At 44.6% G+C, this 24,001-nt stretch overlaps 1 protein-coding gene across 3 annotated transcripts in view; it reads right to left on the minus strand.

Moving 5' to 3' along the window:
• DYM (dymeclin) overlaps positions 1-24,001 on the minus strand; it is a 273,814-nt gene that overhangs the window by 117,411 nt on the left and 132,402 nt on the right. For all 3 annotated transcript variants that reach the window (XM_087715316.1, XM_087715317.1, XM_087715318.1), the window contains 5 exons: positions 21,951-22,133; positions 20,438-20,616; positions 17,685-17,810; positions 11,267-11,380; positions 9,329-9,423 (listed from right to left, as the gene is read on the minus strand). In XM_087715316.1, the coding sequence (XP_087571442.1) occupies positions 9,329-9,423; positions 11,267-11,380; positions 17,685-17,810; positions 20,438-20,616; positions 21,951-22,133 (697 nt within the window). The remainder of the gene's footprint in view (positions 1-9,328; positions 9,424-11,266; positions 11,381-17,684; positions 17,811-20,437; positions 20,617-21,950; positions 22,134-24,001) is intronic.

The raw sequence follows: 24,001 nt of genomic DNA on the forward strand, positions 1-24,001 counted from the left end.
ACTTTAGAAAACAACAGGAAGACTGGAGACAGTTGGTTTAATGGAAGAAATAAAGGAGTTTCCTGTATCTAAGAGAAAGGAAGGAGGGAGTGACTGGGCTGTGTAGTCCTGAGGGTAAGATGTAAGGTGTTGGAAAAAGGTGGGGCCAATCCTGGAATAGAAAAAACTAGATTCAAATGCCTATGGAGATTTTCAGTCATGGTTGTCCCAAAGGTGTTTTTTTTCAAGAAGCAACTGGACTTTCTTGCTTTCCTTTCTTTCAAGAAACTGAAGAAATTTCTTGAAGGAGAAGAGAAAGATCTTCAGAGAAAAACAAGAAAGTCCAGAGCCGAGGTGGCGCAGTGGTTAGAGTGCAGTACTGCAAGCTACTTTAGCTGACTGCTAGTTCGGCAGTTTGGCGGTTCAAATCTCACCGGCTCAGGGTTGACTCAGCCTTCCATCCTTCCGAGGTGGGTAAAATGAGGACCCGGATTGTTGGGGGCAATATGCTGACTCTGTAAACCGCTTAGAGAGGGCTGAAAGCCCTATGAAGCGGTATATAAGTCTAACTGCTATTGCTATTGCTATCATCATCAAGTGGATTTAATTCTTTAACTTCTGTCTTAAACTGCTATTTTTTGAGTACTTTCAACTATGAAACATCATTTGCAAAATAGGGATAACTTGGTTTATAAAAAGACCATTAGCATATTCTTAAATTCTGAAAACATACAGATGCATTTAGTATGTAGCATTATAGTTTGAGATTGCAATATTATCCACTCTTATGTAAAGATAATTTAATAATTATTATGAGCCGTAGTGGTGCAGTGGTTAGAGTGCAGCATATTTCTGCTGACTGACTGTAATTTGGCACTTAGATTCTCATCAGCTCAAGGTTGACTCAGGCTTCCATCCTTCTGATATGGGTAAAATGAGGTCCCAGATTGTTGGGGGCAATAGCCTGGATGTATAAACCTCTTGGAGAGGGCTGCAAAGCACTGTAAAGCGGTATGTAAGTCTAAGTGCTATTGCTATTGTAAAGATGTCCATATTTGAAGACACAGCCATACAAGTCACAAGGTCCTTTGCAGTTCATAACCAGGAACTGAACAAAAAAGAAATACATTTATACAACTCCATTAACAAAATTAATGGTGAAAACTAATGGAATCAGAGGAAGATTTTCAAATTCACATTGCATTCCTTCAAGCATTTAGGCAGGAGTTATAGTTATACCAGGTACAAAAATATCTGGTAAATGTTGACTTATGCTCCTCTGCTCTCATTACACCATGGCTAAATAGATTTTGAGTGGAAAGTCCCATAGTTATTCCAGCTGAAAATGAAACAAAGCACTGGATTCAAATTCAGCTGAATGGAATTTCCTTCACCTAAATCCTGACAAATTTGCAGTTTCATATAGTCTAAAATTATCCTTGTTTTTCATCTTTGTCCAGAGTCTACTGACATGCTATAATAAGAAGAATTGGAAAGGAATTTGGAGGTCTTCTCATTCAACCCCCTGCTTGAGCAGGAGATCCTATACCATTTCTGTTGTGGCTCTCCGGTGGCCAGCAGAGCTGGCAGCAGAATCGGACAGTGAGGAGGAACATGGGCCTGTCCTGGAGTCTGAGGAAGGCTCTGTAAGAGCCAAGGTGGCGCAGTGGTTAAAATGCAGCACTGCAGGCTACTGCTAGATCAGCAGGTCAGCGGTTCAAATCTCACCGGCTCAGGGTTGACTCAGCCTTCCATCCTTCCGAGGTGGGTAAAATGAGGACCCAGATTGTTGGGGGCAATATGCTGACTCTCTGTAAACCGCTTAGAGAGGCCTGAAAGGCCTATGAAGCGGTATATAAGTCTACTGCTATTGCTATTGATGAGGGCTCTGTGTCGGAGGCAGAGAGGGGGCCAGAGCCGTATGCCAGTTATCAGCTGCCTTTGGAGGCAGACATCAGTGAGGCAGATGAACAGTTGGAGCCTGTTCCCAGTGTGTGCATGTGCAGAGTTGCCAGATGAAAGGAACAACTAAAGAACAGCGGTCGACTTGCGAGTAAGGCCAGACGATGAATGGCCCCTCCCAGAGGAAATAAAAGAGGAGCGAAAGGGGAGTGGAGTTTGCAGGAGACAATTAGTTTGCTTAATTGGTTCATGACTCTACGAGACTCCTTGCCAGTTTTGCAGATATCGGGCCTGTCAGCTCTCCAAGCCAGATAAAGTCTGTGACTATAAATCCTCTCTCAAAAGACTTCGCTATATGTGAATCAGCAGAATTCACAGTAAATTAATAAAAAGGTTTTTTGCCAGAACAAGGAGTTTGTTTCATGCTTCATAGGAAGCCTCATGAAGAACAATTTCAGACAAGTGGCTGTCCAGTCTCTTCTTAAAAACCTCCACTGATGAAGCATTCACAACTTCTGGAGGCAGGTCGTTGCACTGGTTAATTGTCCTCACTGTTAGGAAATTTCTCCTTAGTTCTAGGTTGCTTCTCTCCTTGATGAGTTTCCATCCAATGCTTCTTGTTCTGGCCTCAGGTGCTTTGGGAAACAGGTTGACTCCCTCTTCCTCTTCGTGGCAGCCCCTCAAATATTGGAAGACTATTATCATGCCTGCCAGAGGTGGGTTCCTACCTGTTCGCACCTATTCGGTAGAACCGGTTCGTCAAATCTACCGAACCGGTTAGAAGAGGTTCCACCAGTGGATCCGGAAAGCAGGCCACACCTACAGAAGAGGTTCCAAAATTTTTTGAAACCCACCACTGGCAAGGATCTTGTAACTTGACAGCTTTAAGACTTGGATGCTTCAATGCCAGAGTTTCTGAATAGCTACTTGGACCGACCTAAGTACTAATTCATAATTTCATATCCGGTCACATGGGCGGCAAGCCACTCCCATCTGGTCACATGGGTGGCAAGCCACTCCCACAAAGGAAGGCACACCCACAGAGTAGGTTCCAACAATTTTTGAAACCCACCACTGATGTCTGCCCTAGTCCTTCTTTTCACTAGCCTAGATATACCCAATTCCTGCAACTGTTCTTCATATGTTTTAGCCTCTATCAATTTCTATCTATACTCTATCTATAATCCTCAACCTCTCACTGCTTTTCCTCCAACAAACTCTTCAAAGTCAGGTAATGTTATTTCATTATAATACAGAAACATTCTTTAGGGCTGCCCAAGTCAGACAAAGAATCGAAGGCCACGGATTAAACCTGTGTTGCATTGCACACCAATGCCGTGACCTGCATACTTGCCCCAAACGAGGGCTACCAATACATGAGGCACATTTACTTGATGATGTCATCACATATGTTGTCAATTTGATAGCATTACAGTTTGCTATGAATGCCCCTGTAAAGAATTACAGCTATTCTCACAAGATGCCAATTCTGTTATAATGAAGCAGGATCAAAACACAATTAAGACTATTTTTAGACTGTATTAAGGGGTTACCAGTGCAGGAACTAACTGCTAATCTTCTATCATAAATCAGAAAAGTCTCTTTCTATGATGTTAAGAGTTTGGATCTTGAAAACAGACCAGGAAATAAAGCTGGGAAATAAGATATCTGATAACAATCTTAAGCTGTCTAGAAGGAAACGATAGCTCCAGCTGATGAAAGCCACTAAGGGATCCAAGAAACTCAGTAGGAACGCATTTTCTCCATTTATTCCTCCGCACAGGTTATTCATTAAGGTGCTTGGTGGCTCAAACCCAGTTACAAAGCAAAGATGGACAGAAATAATCAGTGTCATCCCCAAAATGTCATCGTAACATCAAAAACGTCATAAAAAAGCACAACAAAGAATGTTCTTTCTGTGCCAACTCAGAAAATTCAAACTGCCCAAGGAGCTGCTGATTCTGTTCTACAGAGGAATTATTGAGTCTGTCATCTGCACCTCCATAACTGTCTGGTTTGGCTCTGCAATCAAACAAGACAGAGACAGACTTCAACGGATAATTAGAACTGCAGAGAAAACAATTGCTACCAAAGAGGGCTGTGAAAATATTTACAGACCTTTCACATCCTGGACAAATTGTTCCAACTTCTACCCTCAAAATGATGCTATAGAGAACTGCACATCAGGACATCTAGATACAAGGACAGTTTTTTCCCGAATGCCATCACTCTGCTAAACAACTAATTCCCACAACACTGTCACATTACCTACTAAGACTGTATTACTATTCTTCATCTCTTCCTTTCTAGTAACTCTCTCTTCCCACTTATGACTATAACCATGTTGCTTGTATCATTAAAATGTCTATTGTTTTATTTGTTCCCTAGTATAATTTGATTGCTTATTAGTAACCTATGACTATCTCTAAGTATTGTGTCTTATGATTCTTGATGATTGTATTCTATTTTATTTTTCTTTATGTACACCGAAAGCATATGCACCAAAGACCCAATTCCTTGTGTGTCCAATCACACTTGGCCAATAGAGAATTCTATCCTACACTGTTCTAAAAAAGCCAAAACTGCTTGGAGTTGAAAGATTTCATCATGGCTACCTCTCTTTCGGTACTATAATGAACATCCCTTAAGGCAAAAGATCAAACAGATATTCTTTGCTAGTTTAGCCAGTAGAAATAAAATAACAACAGCCCTTAGACTTATATACTGCTTCACAGCACTTTACAACCCTCTCTAAGTGGTTTACAGAGTCAGCCTATTGCCCCCAACAATTTGGGTCCTCATTTTACCGACCTCCGAAGGATGGAAGGCTGAGTCAACCTTGAGCAGGTCAGAATCGAACTGCCGAATTGCAGTCAGCAGAAATAGCTTGCAATACTGGATTCTAACCACTGCGCCACCATGGCGCATCTTTTATACAAAGAGATATTCACATCATGCTTTCTTTCATAATTCTGTTTTCTTTCATAATCTTTCATAATCTAAGACTCTCTTTTGATTATAAAAAGACAGTGGTCAAGAAATTAAATACCCCTGTATCATATACATGCAAGAGGCATTAAGGTGGTTTTTAGGACCCAGTTATCCATGCTATCCAGATCCAAGATCCATGCTGTTTATCAGCAATCCTGGAATATAAAAGCACAAGTGCCCCTTGTTTTTCTCTCTATAGACTTACGACCACAACCGAGCCCAAAATTTCTGTTGTTAAGTGAGACATTTGTTAAGTGAGTTTTGCCCCATTTTATGACTTTCCTTGCCACAGTTGTTAAGTGAATCACTGCAGTCGATAAGTTAGTCACACGAACTTTAGTGTGCAGTGAAGTTACTGTGAAATGAATCCGGCTTCCACTTTGCTTCTCCAAAGGTTGCAAGAGGGGATCACATGACCGTGGGACTCAGCAACGGTCGTAAGTACGAACCAGTTGCCAAGCCTCTGAATTTCGATCACATGAAATTGTGGGAATGCTACAAAGGTTGTAAAAGTGAAAAACGGTCCTCCCCCCCCAGCGCCATTGTAACTTTGGTCACTGCTGTAAGTTGAGGACGGCCCGTGTTCCAATGTTTCTCAACTTTAAGTGGTGTGGACTTCAACTCCCAGAATTCCCCAGCCAGCCTTGCTGCCACAAAGGTTGAGAAACAGTGCTCCATTCAGATGCCAGGCAGAAGCGATGGCTTCGGCCTGTGGTTTTTCTGAGAAAACGTTAACACAGCACTCTACAAAACTATATAAACACGAGAAAGACTTGCTGCAGAAGTGGCAATGCTAAAAGAAACAAATAACAGATTTTAGAGCTCAGAGTAAGCCAAGTGGGAACAAACATCCTGAAGAGATTTCTAGAGACTAAGCAAATAGACTTGCAGAGCCCAATGGAAGGCAGTAGGGACTGGCGGATTTCCTGCATCGTGTTGTAATGTGATTTTCCACGATTTTAGTCAACACGATAGACGTACTGTGGTTTGTAAACTCTGCCTTTCTAGCTTTAATGCAATGAGGGTAGCCAGCCACAACCGCCTGTTCAACAAAGCACAGTTGAAATACAGGCAATCCTTGATCTACGGACGGTTGCTTAGCAACCGTCAGAAATTAGGATGGATCTCCCTGGGAATACTTATGACCCAGATTCACGGTTATGATGATTGACAGCCCCCCCCACACACACACAGTCATGTGACCGGTTTTTAGACACCAGGCAAATGGCTATTTGCGGCATCCTGTGGTCATTTGACTGTATTTTACAACGTTTTTGCAAAAAAAAAAAAAAAAAAAAGAGCATTGATTTCCAGTTTTCAGAAATAACTCGCCCATTGCGAAGCATTAGTTCATTTAACTAAATTTAAAAATTTAGGTTTTAAAGTTGGGTTGATCATATTGTAGGTGATTTATTTATTTATGATCATCATGAATTACAATGGGGAAGGACAGGGATGGGGAACCTTTTCAGCACTGAGTTCCCAAACTGGAACATGCGTGCAAGTGCGCGTACCAGAGCACTGGAAACCCAAAGGCCAGCTGTCCGGCATGGGGCCTGCCTGTTTTCTGGCCATTTTCAAGCCGTATTTCAAGCCATTTTTGGGCTGTTTTCAGGGCCAAAAACAACCTGAAAACGGCCCCCAAAACGGCCTGTTTTTTTGGCCGTTTTCAGGCTGTTTTCCAGTGTTCCGGTGCCCGCGAAGACCAGCTGGTGATGGTGTGGGTGCCCACAGAGAGGGCTCTGCGTGCCACCTCTGGCACGCGTGCAATAGTGTGTTCTGGATCTTAGCGCCTCCATGACGCTCCAGCTGCTCAGCGGAGTGTCGCGCAGGTGCTGTACGCGGAAGCACCAAAGACTTAAAAGACTGATAAGTAGCTCGGGTGGGCGGGCGGCCCCTCTGGAGCACCGTATCGGAACGGTATCTGGTGCTCTGGGCAGGCTCCAGTATACCCGTACCAGGGCGTACCGCCTGCAACCCACCACTGCACGCATGCCATAGGTTCGCCATCATGGGGGTAGGCCGTAACTTGAGGACTCCTCACGTACTGTCAGTGAACCTAATTGGGTTAAAGGGTATCCTAAGTTTCCAGAGAGAGTGGGGGGGGGAGGAAGGGAGGGAGAGAGAGAGAGAGAGAGAGGGAGGGAGAGAGAGCAGCAAGGGCTGGCATCCAAGCGTTCTAAATTTCTACAATATGCAAATAGACCTGTGGTCATAAGTGTTTTGTTTATTCATTAACATATTGGTCTTCCTGTAGGAAAATAGCTATTTATTTATTTATTTATTTGCGGCCCTCCCCCCACCCCACCAGGAGGTTCCTCTGAGCAGCTTACAACAATAAAATGGGGGGAAATAATAAAAAAGGTAACGATAGCAAAGGAATAAAATAATAAAAACAAACAATGGAAGTACAATAATATGAAATTTTTAAAAGGGTGGAGTGGGGGAGCAGAAAGCACAAGGGGGGAGATGGGGGTCAGCTAATTAATCCAGTAGCCACCTCCAGTGATGTTCTCCCCTATTGGGGCCCTGTAGGAGATGAGAGGTTGAGCCCGAAGGAGGGGGTCAAATATGTCATCAGTCTCAAATCCCTTTGCGTTCACAAGCACTCTAAGTCCAGCCCACCTTAAATTCTGTTGACTCTTATCTATTGCTAACTTGCTTTGACCATTAGTAGTTCAAATTCTTGTAGAGAGATTTAGAATATAATAAACCTATATATTCATCTGAACTGCCTGGACTCCTGATTTCCTTCTCTTGAAAGTCCTCAGACCAACAGGCAGAGCCAGGTCTCCAAATCCTTGCAGAAGGATTGGAGGGTGGGGGAAAATCTCACCTGGAAGGGGGGGGGGAGGCGTGACCCATCAAAACCGCGCTCGACTAAACCGCGCTCGACTAAACTGCGCTCGACTAAACCGCGTCGCTGACGTCATCAACAGGGCGACAACAGCCACCGCGGAGAAAGAAGGGCGCTTTAAATAGCGCTTTGAAAGCAAGCCGATTCAACTTAAGGTAAGGGTTAGGTTTAGGGTTAGGTTTAGGGTTAGGGTTAGGTTAAGGGTGAGGATTAGGTTAAGGGTTAGGGTTGGTTAAGGGTTAGGATTAGGTTTAGGGTTAGGTTAAGGGTTAGGTTTAGGGTTAGGTTTAGGGTTAGTTTAAGGGTTAGGTTTAGGATTAGGTTTAGGGGGGTTAGGTTTAGGTGTTAATTTTAGGTTTAGGGTTTACAGCGTGCTTCTGTCTCCACGCTGTTGTCGCCCTGTTGATGACATCAGCAACGCGGTTTAGTTGGGCGCGGTTTAGTCGAGCGCGGTTTTGTCGGTAAACCAGGGGGAGGCAGGATAGATAGGATAGATTACCTAGTTTTTTAAAAATTGTGTAGGTGAGATTTCCTAGATCAGTGATGGCGAACCTTTTTTGCCACCGAGTGCCCAAACCGGAATGCGCATGTGCGTGCATGCATGCGCCAGAGCCCTGGATGCTCAAAGTGCCCAAACCGGAATGCGCATGTGCGTGCATGCATGCGCCAGAGCCCTGGATGCTGCACCGAGTGCCCAAACCGAATGAGCGTGCGCACCAGAAGCTGGAAGACGAGGTGGCTGGCGCACATGCGCATGCCAGCCAGCTGATCTTTGCATGTGCTGGAGCGCTGGAAACCAGAAGACTTGGTGGCTGGCATGCGCATGTGCGCCAGCCACCTCGTCTTCCAGCTTCTGGTGCGCACGCTCATTTGGTTTGGGCACTCGGTGCAGAAGTACAGCTGGCCACAGGTTCACCATCGAGGACGCAATGATGTTCAAGCAATGGACTAAAGGAACTCTGAATGTTTGGGGTTCCATGTTAAGAAGATTAATTGTTCACGCAAGTTGCATTAAATTCTCCGAGTTCTGAGTCATATGGATACCCTTGCATTGGCGCACGGCAACAGATGCCCCATGCAGGTCTAGTGAGGAATTGAATGTGTAGAAAATAATTGTGCACACTGCCTGGTCTTCTCAAATCAGATTTACAGGGAAGAATTTCCTCTGCCGGCAAATCAGATCGTCAAAAACATTGAATTTTTAAACATTGAAAAGGGGCACCATGCAGTTTCATCAACCCACATAAAATACTTCTCACAATTGCAAATAACAGCTATGACAGAGCCCTCTTTCCCTAGGCATCTGTATAACAATCCCACTTATTTCACGTAACTCAATAGTATATTCATCGATTCAATACTGAGGAGGCAGCTCTTTTTCCAACACGTTTACTCACTCCTTGCTTTTCCTCAGGGTAAGCACTACTAATGTTTGCCATCCATACCATCCGTAAACATTTACTCTAGACTCCGTGAAGCTGAACAGAACCCCTGGGTCAATATTTAAATTTAGGGATTGGAGGTTAAGGGGGTCTCTTTCCGGCAGAACTTGAAAACAAAACTTAGGGGAATTATTCTGCACAAGACTTGCATTTTTACCTGATGATTCTCTGCGCGGCATACTGATGAAGGGAGCGGAACTGCGCGGACATGTTAGCCAGAGCTGCCAAGCAATTTGTATGAAGGTATTTGTCCTGTTTGAGATGAGACCGGGGGCGGGGGGGGTGGAGGAAGAGGGGGAGAAACATACACACGCATCAGATTATCCTTCCTGTACACTGCAAGGCCTGTTGAAAGGAAATAATTCCCTAGTCTTTTTCTGTTTACTGGAGGCAGAGTTGCAATAAAAACAACCCAAGGCTTGTGTTCTGATTCGAGGGCTAAGTCTCATTGATAGCTTAAGTCAGGGGTGTCTAACTGAAGACCCGTGGGACGAATCCGGCCCGCAGGGTGCTTAGACCTGCCCCGCGGGCTCACCCTGGAAACAGAGGAGGATTGGCCTGCAGTGCCTCTGCCAGCGAAAACGGAGCTCGGGAGGACTATGAGCAGCCCTACTGGGCTCCATTTTCGGCTATGGCAGCCTCTTGCAGCCCTCTGCCAGTGAAAACGGAGCTTGGGAGGACTATGTGGAGCGCTCCAGGGCGTCGTTTTTGGCCGCGATGGCATCCTGCAGTCCTCTGCCAGTGAAAACGGAGCTTGGACCACGTGCAGTCCTCCCGGGCTCCCTTTCGGACACAATGGCCTCCTGCAGCCCTCTGCCAGTGAAAACTGAGCCCATTACTGGCAGACGGCTGCAGGAAGCCATCGTGGCCGAAAACAGAGCCACATTGAGTGATGTCGAACTACACCCGCCCCCCTCCCAAAAAATGGATGAGCTGAGGTGGCGCAATGGTTAGGGTGCAGTACTGCAGGCCACTTCAGCTGTTATCTGCAGTTCAGCGGTTCTAATCTTACCGGCTCAAGGTTGACTCAGCCTTCCATCCTTCCGAGGTGGGTGAAATGAGGACCCAGACTGTGGGGGGCGATATGCTGACTCTGTAAACCGCTTAGAGAGGGCTGAAAGCCCTATGAAGCGGTATAAAAGTCTAACTGCTATTGCTATTGCTATAAAAATGTCAAACACAACCCTGATGCGGCCCTCAATGAAATCAAGTTTGACACCACTGGCTTAAGTCATCCTAGCTCAGTAGTTGACGTCCATGGGTCATATAGGGGCCATCCCTGCTCTAGAGTAATACAACACTGGGGTTTCATTTCAGATCTCTTTCCTTCTTAGCTCTTTAAAAAAGAGAAAATTCCACAGGCTTTTTACTTTTTTTTGTTAGGTACCTGGGTTGCTTGTGTAGAAAACGAAATATCTATTCTACTTGAAATAAATCCCAACTTCATGTTGTGACCTGCCGGTGGCCTGTGGAGCTCACAGCAGAGCCGGACAGTGAGGAAATTGGGAAGGAACATGGGAAAGTCCTGGAGTCTGGGGAAAGCTCGGATGGGGGCTCTGCGTCAGAGGCAGAGAGGAGGCCAGGGCCATCTGGGAGTTATATGCTGCCTCTGGAGTCTCCAGAGTCGGACAGCAGCGAGGCAGAGGAGCAGGCGCCCCCTGTTCCCAGTGCGCGCATGCGCAGAGCTGCCAGAAGGCAAGGAGTTAGTTAAAACAGAAGGGACAATTCGGGAGTAAGGTTTGGAGGTGATTGGCCCCTCCCATAGGACATAAAGAAGGAGCAAAGGCACGTGAGCCTTTGCAGGAAGCAACTTGGTTCATGCTGGTCAGTTTACCTTCTGAAGCTCCGTTTGGACTCTGCTCCATGTGGCTAATTGCCAATTAAGTCTTTGGCAGTGTTTTCAAAGAAGGCAAAGGTGGGTGCTTATCAGTCTTATCCTGAAAGACTTTGGCAGCCTATTGTAGGACTCTTTTCAACTATTTGGGACTATCTGGGAATATAATTCACAGCCTTTGTAATAAAAAGGGGGTTTTGGACCTAATCGTGTGCTTTTTATTGTATCAGGAAGCCTAGGTAAGAACACTTCAAAACTTACCCTCGTCCTTGTCATATTGTACTGAACGGTCCTTATCACGACAAGAATCAGAAGACTCCCCAGTGAAATTTCTGTTAGCACCCGTTCTGAGTACCAAGTAATATTTTTCAATATCTGGAAAGAGAGAGAGAGAGAGAGAGAGGAACAGAGTGTATTAACCTTGACAACCGAACATCACACTCTCCATTCAGACTCTATTTCCCAAGGTAGAGAAGTGATGAACAAAACCTCCGGCATGATCTATATGCCAATGTAAAATATTTAAAATATATATATATATTTTTAAAAAACCCATGGTCTTCAAAGACGTTGAGGCCTGACAGTCACCGAAACCCCTCCCGCAGAGAAGAATTGTCAAGAAAAGCATGACTGTGTTGGTTGTTTAACGGAACGATTTGAGTAAGAGTTAATCTAATTGTGTTATATACTGTAATTGGAAGGCCAGCCGAAGCTGGGCAAAGGCCAACTAACCACGGCTTCCATTTTCCTACTCGGAGTCCAGGGGGATCCCGAAATGGTACATCTGCTTATGTACCACTGCAGCTAACAGAGCACAAAATGACCTCTGGAAAACAGTCGCACCTTCTTGGGATTTAATTTTCCACTTGTTTCTCCATATCTTTATAGCCTCCGGGCACTTAGAAGACCAAGTTTACTAAAATATCTTTGGCTTGAGCCCAAAGAAGTATATATCTGAGAATACCTTCACCCCAAATAGATGATGCCGCCTAGCAGATTCACATAGACACTGAAAAGCAGGGAAGAGAGAGAGAGGAGGGGGGGGAGAGGGGGGAAGGAATGAGGGGGAAAGGAGGGAAAGCTTGAAAGGGGGGAGAGAGGGAGAGAGAGAGGAAGGGGGAGAGAGTGGGGAAGGAAAGAGGGGGGAAGGAGGGAAAGCGGAGAGAGAGGAGGAAAAGTTTGAAAGGGGGGAGAGAGAGAGAAAGGGGGAGAGAGGGGGGAAGGAAAGAGGGGGGAAGGAGGGAAAGCGGGGGAGAAAGAAGGAGGAAAAGTTTGAAAGGGGGAGAGAGGGAGAGAGAGAGGAAGGGGAAGAGAGGGGGGAAGGAAAGGGGGAAGGAGGGAAAGCGGGTAGAGAGAAGGAGGAAAAGTTTGAAAGGGGGGAGAGAGGGAGAGAGAGAGGAAGGGTGAGAGAGGGGGGAAGGAAAGAGGGGAGAAGGAGGGAAAGCGTGGGAGAGAGAAGGAGGAAAAGTTTGAAAGGGGGAGAGAGGGAGGGAGAGGGAAAAAAGGAGGTTGAGAATGGGAGAGACGGGGGAGAGGGGAAAAGACGGAGGCAGGGGTGGTATACACTTACTTTCCCTACCGGTTCGCAAATATGAACATGCGCGGGCTTTGTTCGCACACACCACTGCCACACATGCACAGATCGTTCCGTGCATGCACTTTTGGCGAAAAAAGGTCCTAAATGGGATGCCATAGAGCCGGGTGCGGGTGGATGGAGCCACCGCCGTTTGGGCGGTCTGAACTGGTAGAATACCACCTCTGGAAGGAGGGAAGGAAAGAGAGAGGAGGGAAAGAGAGATGGAGGGAGGAAGAGAGGGAGGGAGGTTGGGAGTGGGAGAGAGAGGGGGGAGAGGGAGAAAGAGGGAGGGAGAGAGGGAGGGAAGGTTGAAAGGGGGAAAAGAAAGGGGGAGGGAGGGAGAGGGAAGGAGAGATGGAGGGAGAAACTCCACCCCTAGGGAGCAAAAAACAGGCCAGCCTATCACAACTGGACTCCCTCAGGAAGAGCTGGAACTATAGTAATACTTGGGGGCAAAGGTGCTCGTAGGGCTTGGCGCCTTTGGGATACCGCTAGGTCAGTGAGTGGAGCTCTGCCGGGCTAGAGGGGGGGGGTTGCGGGTGGCTGCTCGTGAGCGTGGTCACCTCATGGCTGCTGTGTTGCACTGCTGCGACAGGTGTTCACCCCTGAGGCTGTGCCTGGCTCTTTGGGAGCCCGCTCGCAAGAGAGCAGCCGCCCAGCAACCCCAAAAGGATAGCGCTCCCGATAATAAGACCCAGGCCATATTTTGGGGGTCAAAAGAAAATAAAACCCTGCCTTATTTTCGGGGAAACATGGTACCATTCATACTTGGATCTCAGGCACCTTTGGGGCTTCAATTTTTTCTGCTGTCTCCACCCTTCCTTTTAGCCTCCACCAATCCTCTCTCATCCCTAGAGACGCAGATTAATTCCAAGTCCCAAAAGACACCATAATAAACAGCTCCGAAGGTACACAACCAGCACATATTTGCTTTACGTGCAAGAGTTACAGGAAAATTACTGTAAAGGAAAAGCCAGTTCACTCTCGCATGGTGTGCTTTCGTTTACCATCCGACTGTAAATCACCAAGAGATTCTGCGTTCATCGAGCAAGCGGGAAATCCTCAACGGTTAAACTCTTAATGTGCGTTTAACTAAACATTGGACTAACTTGTTAATCCATCCTGACTGTCAGCTTAACAGATGAACATCAGAAATGTCCTGTTCTCAAGTCTTTTCAAGAATGCCAGACACTAGACTAATGAATCACCAGCTCACAATGAGCTACCTTCAGCTCACACACAACGTCAGTGACCTACTCCTCCCTTCCCTTAAAGTACTTGAGTAAGGAAGGATGTAGCATTTGCTTTCCAACTTAGTTAAAATGATTCTGGAAAGGTAAGCAAAGGAGGAAGAGTTGATAATCTTATGGAAGATAGGATAATTATATCAGCGTGTTTCCCCAAAATAAGAGCCATCTGAAAATAAGCCCTAGCATGATTTTTTTCCAGGATGGTTGTAATATTAGCCCTACCCCAAAATTAAGCCCCTGTTAAGCTTGTCAGCCAAACAGGATGCATTTAGTACCATATTTCCCCCGAAAATAAGACCTAACCAGAAAATAAACCCTGGTGCGTTAATTAATCTAAGACCCAGTCTTGTTTTCAGGGAAACCTGGATATGTTCATCTCAGATAATCAATGTGCTTTTAAGGATGAGTGCTATTTTTACTCAGCCACTATTAATTGTTAAAGTACAGGTAATCCTCGCAATACAACAGTTCTTTTAGTAACTGTTCAAAATTACAAAGACATCCCCATAGTCATGTGTTGTGGCCCGGCAGGAGCCATTGGGGCTGCCACCAGACTCTGACAGCGAGGGGCCCTATGAGTCGGCCCTGGAGGATGTGGAGGACCCTGGACAGGGTTCCGACTCTGAGCAGGGCGCATAGAGACTGGTTGGCCACGAGGTAGCGCCTGAGCCTTGGATCAGTGGGGAGGAGACAAGAGAGAGCGATCCAGAAACCAACTGTGAGTTGTTCTGGGATGCACGCCGTCAAAGGGCTACTCAGCGTCAAGAACAACTATGTAATTACAGGAGGTAATTACACTCAGCTGATGGTCATTAAGCTCCTCTCCCAGACTATAAAAGAGACTGCATGTGCCACGCCCTTCTTGCAGAAGTCAATGCTTGGACTAAAGAGAAACAAACTTGGCAGGTTGGATTGCTGCCAGGGTTTGTTTGCATTGCTGCCAAAGTTTGTCGGCCTTCATGCCAAGGTCCTTATCTGTTTGTTTACTTGGCTTTCAGCCACTGAGAGTCTGAACTTGTTATTAAAGGACATTCTCATTTAAGCTTGTCTCGGCATTCGTTACTGGACGGAGGAGGGGGTCAGAACAGTCATGTGATCAGATTTGGATGCAACTGGCCTGTACTTATGATGATGAACAATGTTCTGAGATCACGTGATCACCTTTTGGGACCTTCTGACAAGCAAAATCAATGGGGAAGCCAGCTTCCCTTAACAACCTGTTACTTACTTAACAATTGCAGCGATTCACCTGCCAACTGTGACAGGAAAGGGCATAAAATGGGGCAAAACGTACTTCATGACTGTCTGGCTTAGGAATGGAAATTTTGGGCTCAATTGTAGTTGCAAGTCGAGGATTACCCATAATCAGTGATTTGTGAAATGGCACCTACCAAAATTAATCTAACCTCTCAAATCAATAAATTTGGGAGTTGTGAAGCCACAAAAGAAAACAAGGACTCTTCACAGGCAACAAAATAGGCAGGACGTGCAACAAAAGGGAGAATGGAAAATCCAGCCTGAATAATGGATTGTTTTTATTTTTCTCCTCTTTTTGACCACAGGACAAAAGCTGATCCTGTCCAAAGCTGCTTAAAATAAACAGAGCAAAATGTTGACAGAGAATCCTTTCGTCTGTTCATTTGTTCCATCCATAAATTCTCATGTCTCACATTTGATTATTTGTAACCTTCAGTCGGGCGAAATGCTGCATCATATTGGGCAATCATTTTGGAACCAATGAACCTCAAATCGGCCAATTTACAGATTTCATCCAAAATCCAGGCCTCGTGACTCCCAGAGGATTGAAATGTGGCAAAGTAGTGGCAGCTTTCAGTGCCGCTACACTACTGTGGTCATGTGATCATCATGTCCGACACCCCAGTGGTGGGTTCCTACTGATTCGGACCGGTTTGGCCGAACCGGTAGTGGTTTGGTGGTCTGGGTTGCTGGAACTGGCAGCGACCCAGGCCTGCCAGATCCCCAAACTGGTTCTCCGGGCGCTGCCATAGGCATCGCCATCTTTTCAGTTCTGCACATGCGCAGAACAATTTTAATTGGACTGCACAAGCACGCACAGCATGCGCACGAGCAAAGCATGCACAAACAAAGCGTGCATGAGCAAAGCGTGCAGTAGTGCCTGCTGGAACCCACCCCTGCAACGCGCCCTGCCAGCTTCCTATAACGAAACTCAATAGGGAAGCCATCAGGAAGTCAAAAGTCACTCTCACTGCATTTTTGCCTCCCTGAGGTTATTCGTTTTCTCTGCTTCAGGAAATATTTCTGAAACAAGAGGTCTAGAATATAGCAAGAGCCCTTAGACTTATATACCACTTCATAGTGCTTTTACAGGCCTCTCTAAGCGGTTTACAGAGTCAGCCTATTGCCCCCAACAATCTGGCTCCTCATTTTATCGACTTCAGAAAGAATATAGGCTGAGTCAACCTTGAGCCAATCAAGATCGAACTCCTGACAGTCGGCAGAATTAGCCTGCCACACTGCATTCTAACCACTGTGCCACCACGGCTCTCTATATAAGGACTATGATATTAGTTCCATAAATCCAAAGGTTTTATAATCAGTAAGATTTTTTTTAAAAAAATTGCTCTGGATTAGTGCTATTAATTTCTGTTCTTTTTCCCCTTAGCAATTTTTCTTATATTGTTATTTGGATGGTATTCTTAACATTCTACATTTTTCAGTTTTATTTCAAAATAAAATAAAGAGAGGGATAGTGGTCTCTAATTCCACCTCAACAAAGTTTTCAACAATCCAAATATAACAGACCAGTCTTGCATTTAATAAGTGATGCAAAGTACTGTATATACTCGAGTATAAGCCTAGTTTTTCAGCCCACTTTTTGGGCTGAAAAAAGCCGCCTCGGCTTATACTCGAGTCAGTGAAAAAATTGCCCGAAATGGAGGAGAAAAAGGGGCGAGGCCATGCCGCTGGGTGACACTCGTGAATGGCCCAGTGCCCCTGTGAGTTTCCCCTCCCTCTGTGTCAGTTTGCCGCGCAGCGCGCACCGCACCATCCCCCCTCCTCACGTTCTAATGTAATGCAGGGCTGTCTTACGATTCCCCTTCCTCCCCCTCCTGCCGCTCTGCAACGATGTCCCACCTCCTCCTTGTTATGGCAAGCAGCCACATAGCGATGTCCCACCTCCTCTGGTACAGTGATCCAATGATAGGAATCACTGTGCCGTGTGTCATAGGAGGCGGGACATCGCTCCCGCGGCTGCACGGGACATCATCATCACAGCGGGACATCAGCATCATGAGGTGAGTGAAGTATTTCATTGAATACACCGCTAGTTTACTGTTTTTCTTTGAAATAAATATTCAAAAACATTATTGGTATCTATTTTTATTTTTGAAATTTACCGGTAGCTGCTGCATTTCCCACCCTAGGCTTATACTCGAGTCAATAACTTTTCCAGTTTTTTGTGGTAAAATTAGGTGCCTCGGCTTATATTCGGGTCGGCCTATACTCGAGTATATACGGTACCCTTTGAAATTAAAATAACGTGAGCTAGTCATGACTAATTTTTTTAGTGGAACAATCAACTTTTTATCGTTACATCTGCAACTGTAGTCACAACGAAGCGTAGGGCAAAAAGCTTGCAAAAATTCTTTACTTTCAATATGTTTTTAATTAATGCCACTTAAAAGGAATGAGTACATCCGAAAAGTATTTGGAATAAAAGCTGGAAGAAGAAAAGTAGATGAGAACCCATTAAAAAAAGCTGTATTGAGAAAATAGACATCCAACCCATGCATCTTCATTAAGAAAGACATTTTGCTCATTATTTTGTGTTCAATTAATCATGCATGCCTTCTGAATATACATAACTTACAATTTCATGAATGGATTGATTGAAGCCATCATCTTCAGTAAGGATTAACAAAATTATCAGTGCCATATAAACGTGATGTGAATTCCTTTCTTCAACGTGATAAAGAATCTCAAGAATCGGCAAAACCTCAAGAAGGAAAAAAAATTAGAGATGAGTGCAAATTAATGTTAGGATTATTGAAACAAAACAAAAAATCTAGACTTTAAAATTCTTCTGATTTTACCTGAAACGTTAGTCAGTTTGATCTCAGGGTTAAGGCACCAGGCTAGAAACCAGATGACTTGGAGTTCAAGTCCTGCCTTAGGCATGAAAGGTAGCTAGGGGACTTTTTGCCAATCACCAGGCAACTGTGAGTTCTAGTCCCACTTTAGGCATGAAATCGGCTAGGTGGCTTTGGGCTAATTTCCTGGGGGCTGGAATTCTAGTTCTGCCTTACGCACAAAAAACTTTGGGTCAGTCCCTTTCTCTCAGCTCAGCCCACCTCACAGGGGCTTTGTTGTGGGGAAAATAGGAAGAGGAAGGGGATTGTTTGTTTGTTTGTTTGTTTGTTTATTATTTATAGGCCGCCCTTTTCCCTGAGGGGACTCAGGGCGGCTTACAATTTGTGGGGAGGGGAATACAAGACAAGACATGAGACAATACATAAGTAAAAATAGAACACAACATTCATTCATCATTCGGGTGGGGACGGATTAGAATCTTTATCCCCAGGCCTGACGGGATAGCCAGGCCTTGAGGGCTGTGCGGAAGGTCTGGACGGTGGTGAGGGTGCGAATCTCCACGGGGAGATCGTTCCAAAGGGTCGGAGCTACTACTGAAAAGGCTCTCCTCCGGGTAGTTGCCAGTCGACACTGACTGGCGGATGGAACTCGGAGGAGGCCTAATCTGTGTGATCTAATAGGTCGTAGGGAGGTAATTGGCAGGAGGCGGTCTCTCAAGTACATATACGTTGTATATACGTTTGAGTTGTTTATAAAAATAAAAAAGGCAGGATATAAATCCCACCCAATTCATTTAATGATTGAGTTGCCAGTCCCAATTATAGGCGCTAAACGAAGGATTACCTGTAATGAACTTAACATTTGCATTTTTTTTAAAAAAAAGTAAGTCAGAAAAAGCCAAACTGGCAAAATACAAAGTATGATTCAGAAGGCAAGAAATAACCCAACATTTTGTCAAGGAAGTTTCATGACAAGGGGGATCGTTAAAAAAAAAAGATGGGCTGGGATGGATTTAAATCATGTTTCTGTTTGAAGCCATGCAGCAAATAAAGGTAGTCCTTGACTTTTGACTGGCTGCTTAGCGACCATTCAAAATTATGGCGGATCCCAAAAATGAGACTTACAACCCAATGTCTAAATTCTGACAACTGTCTCGCCTACGGTCACATGACCACATTCTGGGTGTTCTGAAAACCACCCCGCATTTATGGCGGTTTGCAGCATCCGACAGTCACATGACCACAATTTATGAGGGTTTTTTTTTTCTCCTGGAAACCGGTATTTACTTCTGGTTCCTGGCAAAAAACATTAACCCTGGTATTTGCTTGAAGACTGCAAAAAGGAACATCTAATTGGTCATGGGAATGTGGTGACCTGCTTAATGATCCCTACGACTTAGGAGTATAATTCCAGGCTCAATTACGGCTGTAAATCGAGGACTATGTGTACCAGGCTTGGGTGAACAGCAATAGCTTATAGTAATAGCACTTAGACTTATATATTCTGACCTAGGCTTCACAAAACCACGGAGCAGACTCCTTGTTCCAAGAAAACCCCCTTTTATTAAGCTAATGTGGATTCCTCTCATTCACATCCAGCAAAGTCCCAGCAAACAGTCTTTCAAGGGTGAATTTACAACCACAGATCTTATCAGGCTTGGAGAGCTGCCAGGCTGATATCTTCCAAAGCTATACCGTCTGCCTGTGCCTTTACTCCAGAGTCAGCCCTTGTTCCTTAACTGTTCCCTTCTCCTGGCAGCTCTGCGCATGCGCACATCAGTTGTTTTTTTGCCACACTGATCTCCAACTCCGAAGGCAGCTGATAACTGTTGAATGGCCCTGGCCCCCTCTCTGCCTCTGACACAGAGCCCTCATCAGAGCCTTCCCCCAAACTCCAGGACTGGCCCATGTTCCTCCCCAACCTCTTCACTGTCTGAGTCTGCCACCAGCTCCACAACATTATATACCTCTTCACAGTGCTTTACAGCCCTAAGTGGTTTACAAAATCAGCATCTTTCCCCCAACAATTTGGGTCCTCATTTTACCAACTTTGGAAGGATGGAAGGCTGAGTCAACCTTGACCCAGCCAGAATCGATGCTGGTTACAGGACTACAAAGAGATCTGCTAGATTTACATTCCCTATTTCTTTCAAGGTGATTTACACTGCAATCTCCATTCATGTAACCATATAACCTAATCCTAACCTATGAGGTGGTTGGCTTAAAGACCCCAAATGAGATTCGATGGCTAAGAAGGGAGCAGAGTCTTGATTTCCCTCCCCCACGACCCAGTCATAACCCAACTCCTTCACCACTGAACATACCCAGCATCCTCTAAAATCCCCACCTACCCTAAAACCCATCAGCTGCCACCATTAGAATATATCTACAATCACTTCATTCCCATGTTCAGACAAGCAGCTCCTCTCTAGCGTCTAGTTCTCTCAGCAATTCAGAATCCAACATTTCACAAGTGAGACTTCCTGTTATATTTTTGGGTCTTGATTAGTTACGCAAAAGGCAAAATATTTACCAGGTTTTCCATATCTGTCCGTGACAACATGTATGTTCGAACATTGCTGTTCTGGTGCAAAAGAGTATACAAGAGGAGGGTAGCATGGTCAGAATTCTGTTGCTCACACAACGTGGTGTACAAACTATTAAAATTGATCTGGAAGGCGTGAGGGGTTGGTGAAGACAACGCTGTGCTATCTGGAAGGAAAACAAACAACATCAAATATAGTGTTACAGTAACACGCCATCCCGTTTGACTGATGATTTTTCAACTTTTCTTCCCATCTGGTCCCAATTAAGTTAGCCTTCGTGGCGTGACTCGGTAGCCTTCAAACCGCAAGCCGGCAGGCTTCGGCCTTGCCCAAGAGGCTTCAGCCTTGCCCTTTCCAGAGACTCTGTCCATCATCGTAGGGTTTAGGGAGTCATTTCTCATTTATTGGCTCTGCATTCGTAGGAGGGACTGATATGATTACAAATCGCTTTACGTCAACAGATGGAAGAGTGATTTAAAATACAGGGTCTAATCTGTGTTCATCCTATAACCTTCTAAACGGCCAAGAACTGTGTATCTCCCAGTGACGTTTTACAAGAAGCAGGACTTGCCCAGTTTCTGTTATGCCTGGTTAAAGGCTATCGAAGAGTAGAAACTGATAATGTTGATTAGCTGGAATAGCTGATCCAACCTAGAGAAGGCAACTTGTGACTAGAAAGGCCCATGGTCTGATTCAGGCCAGGGAGGAGCTGTGTGTTATCTCTCCGCAAGGATATATTCTCAAACTCCCTTAGTTGCGAAACTAAAATGTGCACACGGAGGGCACTGATAGGAGAAATAGAAGTCTGTGGGAGGAAGAGTTCCAGCTCCTCTGAAAATTGCTCCCTGTTCAGCTGTTTCCTACTAGTGGAGCTGAATTCCTATTTTGATAGCCAGACAGAGAGAAAAAAAATTAAAAGGGAAAAGGAATTTATGGGGGAAATGAACATGGGAACATGAGAAACAGTCATAGCTGCCAAATGAAACTCATAGCTATGGAAGCAATGTTGAGCCTCCATTGATGGAGATCCAGATCTTGCCCAGATATAAGAGATAGTGCAACTCTTCCAGAGCAGACAGATTAGGGGTGAAATCCAGCAGGTTCTGGAAAACCGGTAGCTGAAATTTTAAGTAGTTTGGAGAACTGGCAAATGCCACCTCTGGCTGGCCCCAGAGTGGGGTGGGAAAGGAGATTTTGCAGTATCCTTCCCCTGGAGTGTAGTGGGAATGGAGATTTTGCAGTATCCTTCCCCTGCCACGCCCACCAAGTCACGCCCACACCCACAGAACTGGTAGTAAAAAAAATTGAATTTCACCACAGATCATAATTTTTTCACATACAGCCAACCAAGAGAGTGTCGTTCACTGAAGGAGTCACAACAGCCCTCTTAATTTTTGTGATGCTTTCCTTTAACCAAGCCATCATTTAACTCAAATTGACGAAAATCAGGAGACAGGTGCTATTTCCACAGGAAATTGACACTTTTAAACGGAGACCTACCTTGTGTGTTCTTGAAGGACACAATGGATTGCTTATAAGGGTTGGGTGTATCTGCAGCATCGGTCAGATTTACTAAGACGAGCAGCAACAACAGACTTTGATTAGCAAGAGGTGAAGACTCTTCCTGTTGAGAAGCCCGCTTGCTTCCCACACCTCCTAGGGTAAAGACTGTCCAGAGGCCAGCTAAATGAAGAGAGAGAGAAAATATCTGTTTTACACTCTTCAAGTTAGTTTAATATTTGAATGACGTTTGACCTTAAATGTAACTTTCTTAAAAATTAAGAACTGGTAAATTAAAAAAAAAACTTACTGGAAAAAGCCAACAGCAAACCTCTTTGGTATTATTGTCAAAATTACATGGATGAGGCTAAGTAGTAACTTAGTAGTGGCTTAGTAGGAATAAAGCTAAACTCAAAGAAAACCTGTTCTATACAAGTTGAGACCAAACATATCACCTCCCTGATATGGATTACTGATCAGTAATAACCAAGAATCAATATGGAATTCACCTGAACATTAGGAGCATATGAACATAAACAAGTAATTAAGTAGGCATGTAACCCATATCCACAAGCAAGGCATTGTATAATGTGAGAATACTACCATGTTTCCCTGAAAATTATTTTCTTTTGACTCCTGAAATAAGCACTTGGCCTTATTTTTTTTGGGGGGGGGTATTATTTTTGAGGTGCAGAAGGCAGCGAGCATGGCCACGTCATGACTGCTGCTGTTTTGCAATATTTTCGGGGAGGGCTTATTTTGGGGGGGAGGGTTTATTTTAGCGCATGCGCTCAAAAGCCCAATTGGGCTTATTATCAGTGGAGGTTTTATTTTCGGGGAAACAGGATATGCCTATAACTTTTAAGCTTTTATTTGGGAGGGGGGAACCAAACAGTTCCAAAGCTAGCCCCCAAATCAAACGCCAAATATTGCATGAATGCATGGCCATTGCGAGACTCTTCATTACATAGCACAGCTGTAAGCTCACTTCCGCCTCCTTAAATTAAGGCTCTCAATTTCAAACTGCAAGTTTGGAAATGAGGAAAGGAGTTATCATAAATTTATAAGGCCAAAGATGTACATAAGAGAACTCTCTGGATGATGCCATGATTACAGTGTAGATTGTAAAGCCATGTCATCGTATCCTATCGGACGCCAAGGTACACTGTTGTTCCACAGGTTTTTTAGTAACTTCATGGTATATTAAACATATTGGTCAGCCTGTCGGTTATATGTTTTTTCCTGATGGGCAGAAAAACAAGCCACGTTTTATGAAAGGCAGTAACAGTAACTGAGTGGGAAGCGATCTTGGAGGTCATCTAGTCCAACCCCTCTGCTCATGCTGGAGATCTATACAATTTCCGACCAATGGCTTTCCAGGCTCTTCTTTTCAGTTTAAAAGTTTTATTTTCCATTTTTTCATTTTCATACACTCACATATATACTGTGCATAGCCGGGGCCATACAACATTAAACAATAATCGCAGCAATTCCTCTTGTCAACAATACCCCCCAAAATACAAACCCAATATACCTCCTCCACTCTCCATACACCTCTTTCTTCCGCCCCCCTCCAACTTTCTATCTTCCCTCCATCATCCCCCTCCACCCTACTTCCCCTCCCCCACTACAACTCCTCTCTCCCAATACACTCCTTCCCTTCCTTCTCACCCTCCCTCCCATCCTCTCCCCCGTCCCTCTCTACCCGTCTTTCTTCTATTCCACTCCTCCTCCTCCCCTCGGTGTATTTCCACTATATGTCAGTGTACTTAACTTATCTTATTTTTACAGAAAAATTATAGAAAAACAGTATACATGTGAAGTCACATTACATTGAAATCTAACCTAGTATATATCCCTCCCTCCCCCCACCCTCCCCCCTAACCCCCCACCTCCCCCCCCGACTTCCCAGAGCCCGTACATGGTATAAATTTTTAACAAACACAGTCTAAAATATATTGAGAAAAAAATATATATATATATATATATATATATATATATATATATATATATATATATATATATATATATATATATATATATATATATAG

This window comes from Thamnophis sirtalis, unplaced genomic scaffold, assembly GCF_051295495.1.
Source record: "Thamnophis sirtalis isolate CommonGarterSnake01/CBP01778 unplaced genomic scaffold, rThaSir2_p1.2 scaffold_5, whole genome shotgun sequence".
In the NCBI taxonomy this organism is placed as follows: Eukaryota; Metazoa; Chordata; class Lepidosauria; order Squamata; family Natricidae; genus Thamnophis; species Thamnophis sirtalis.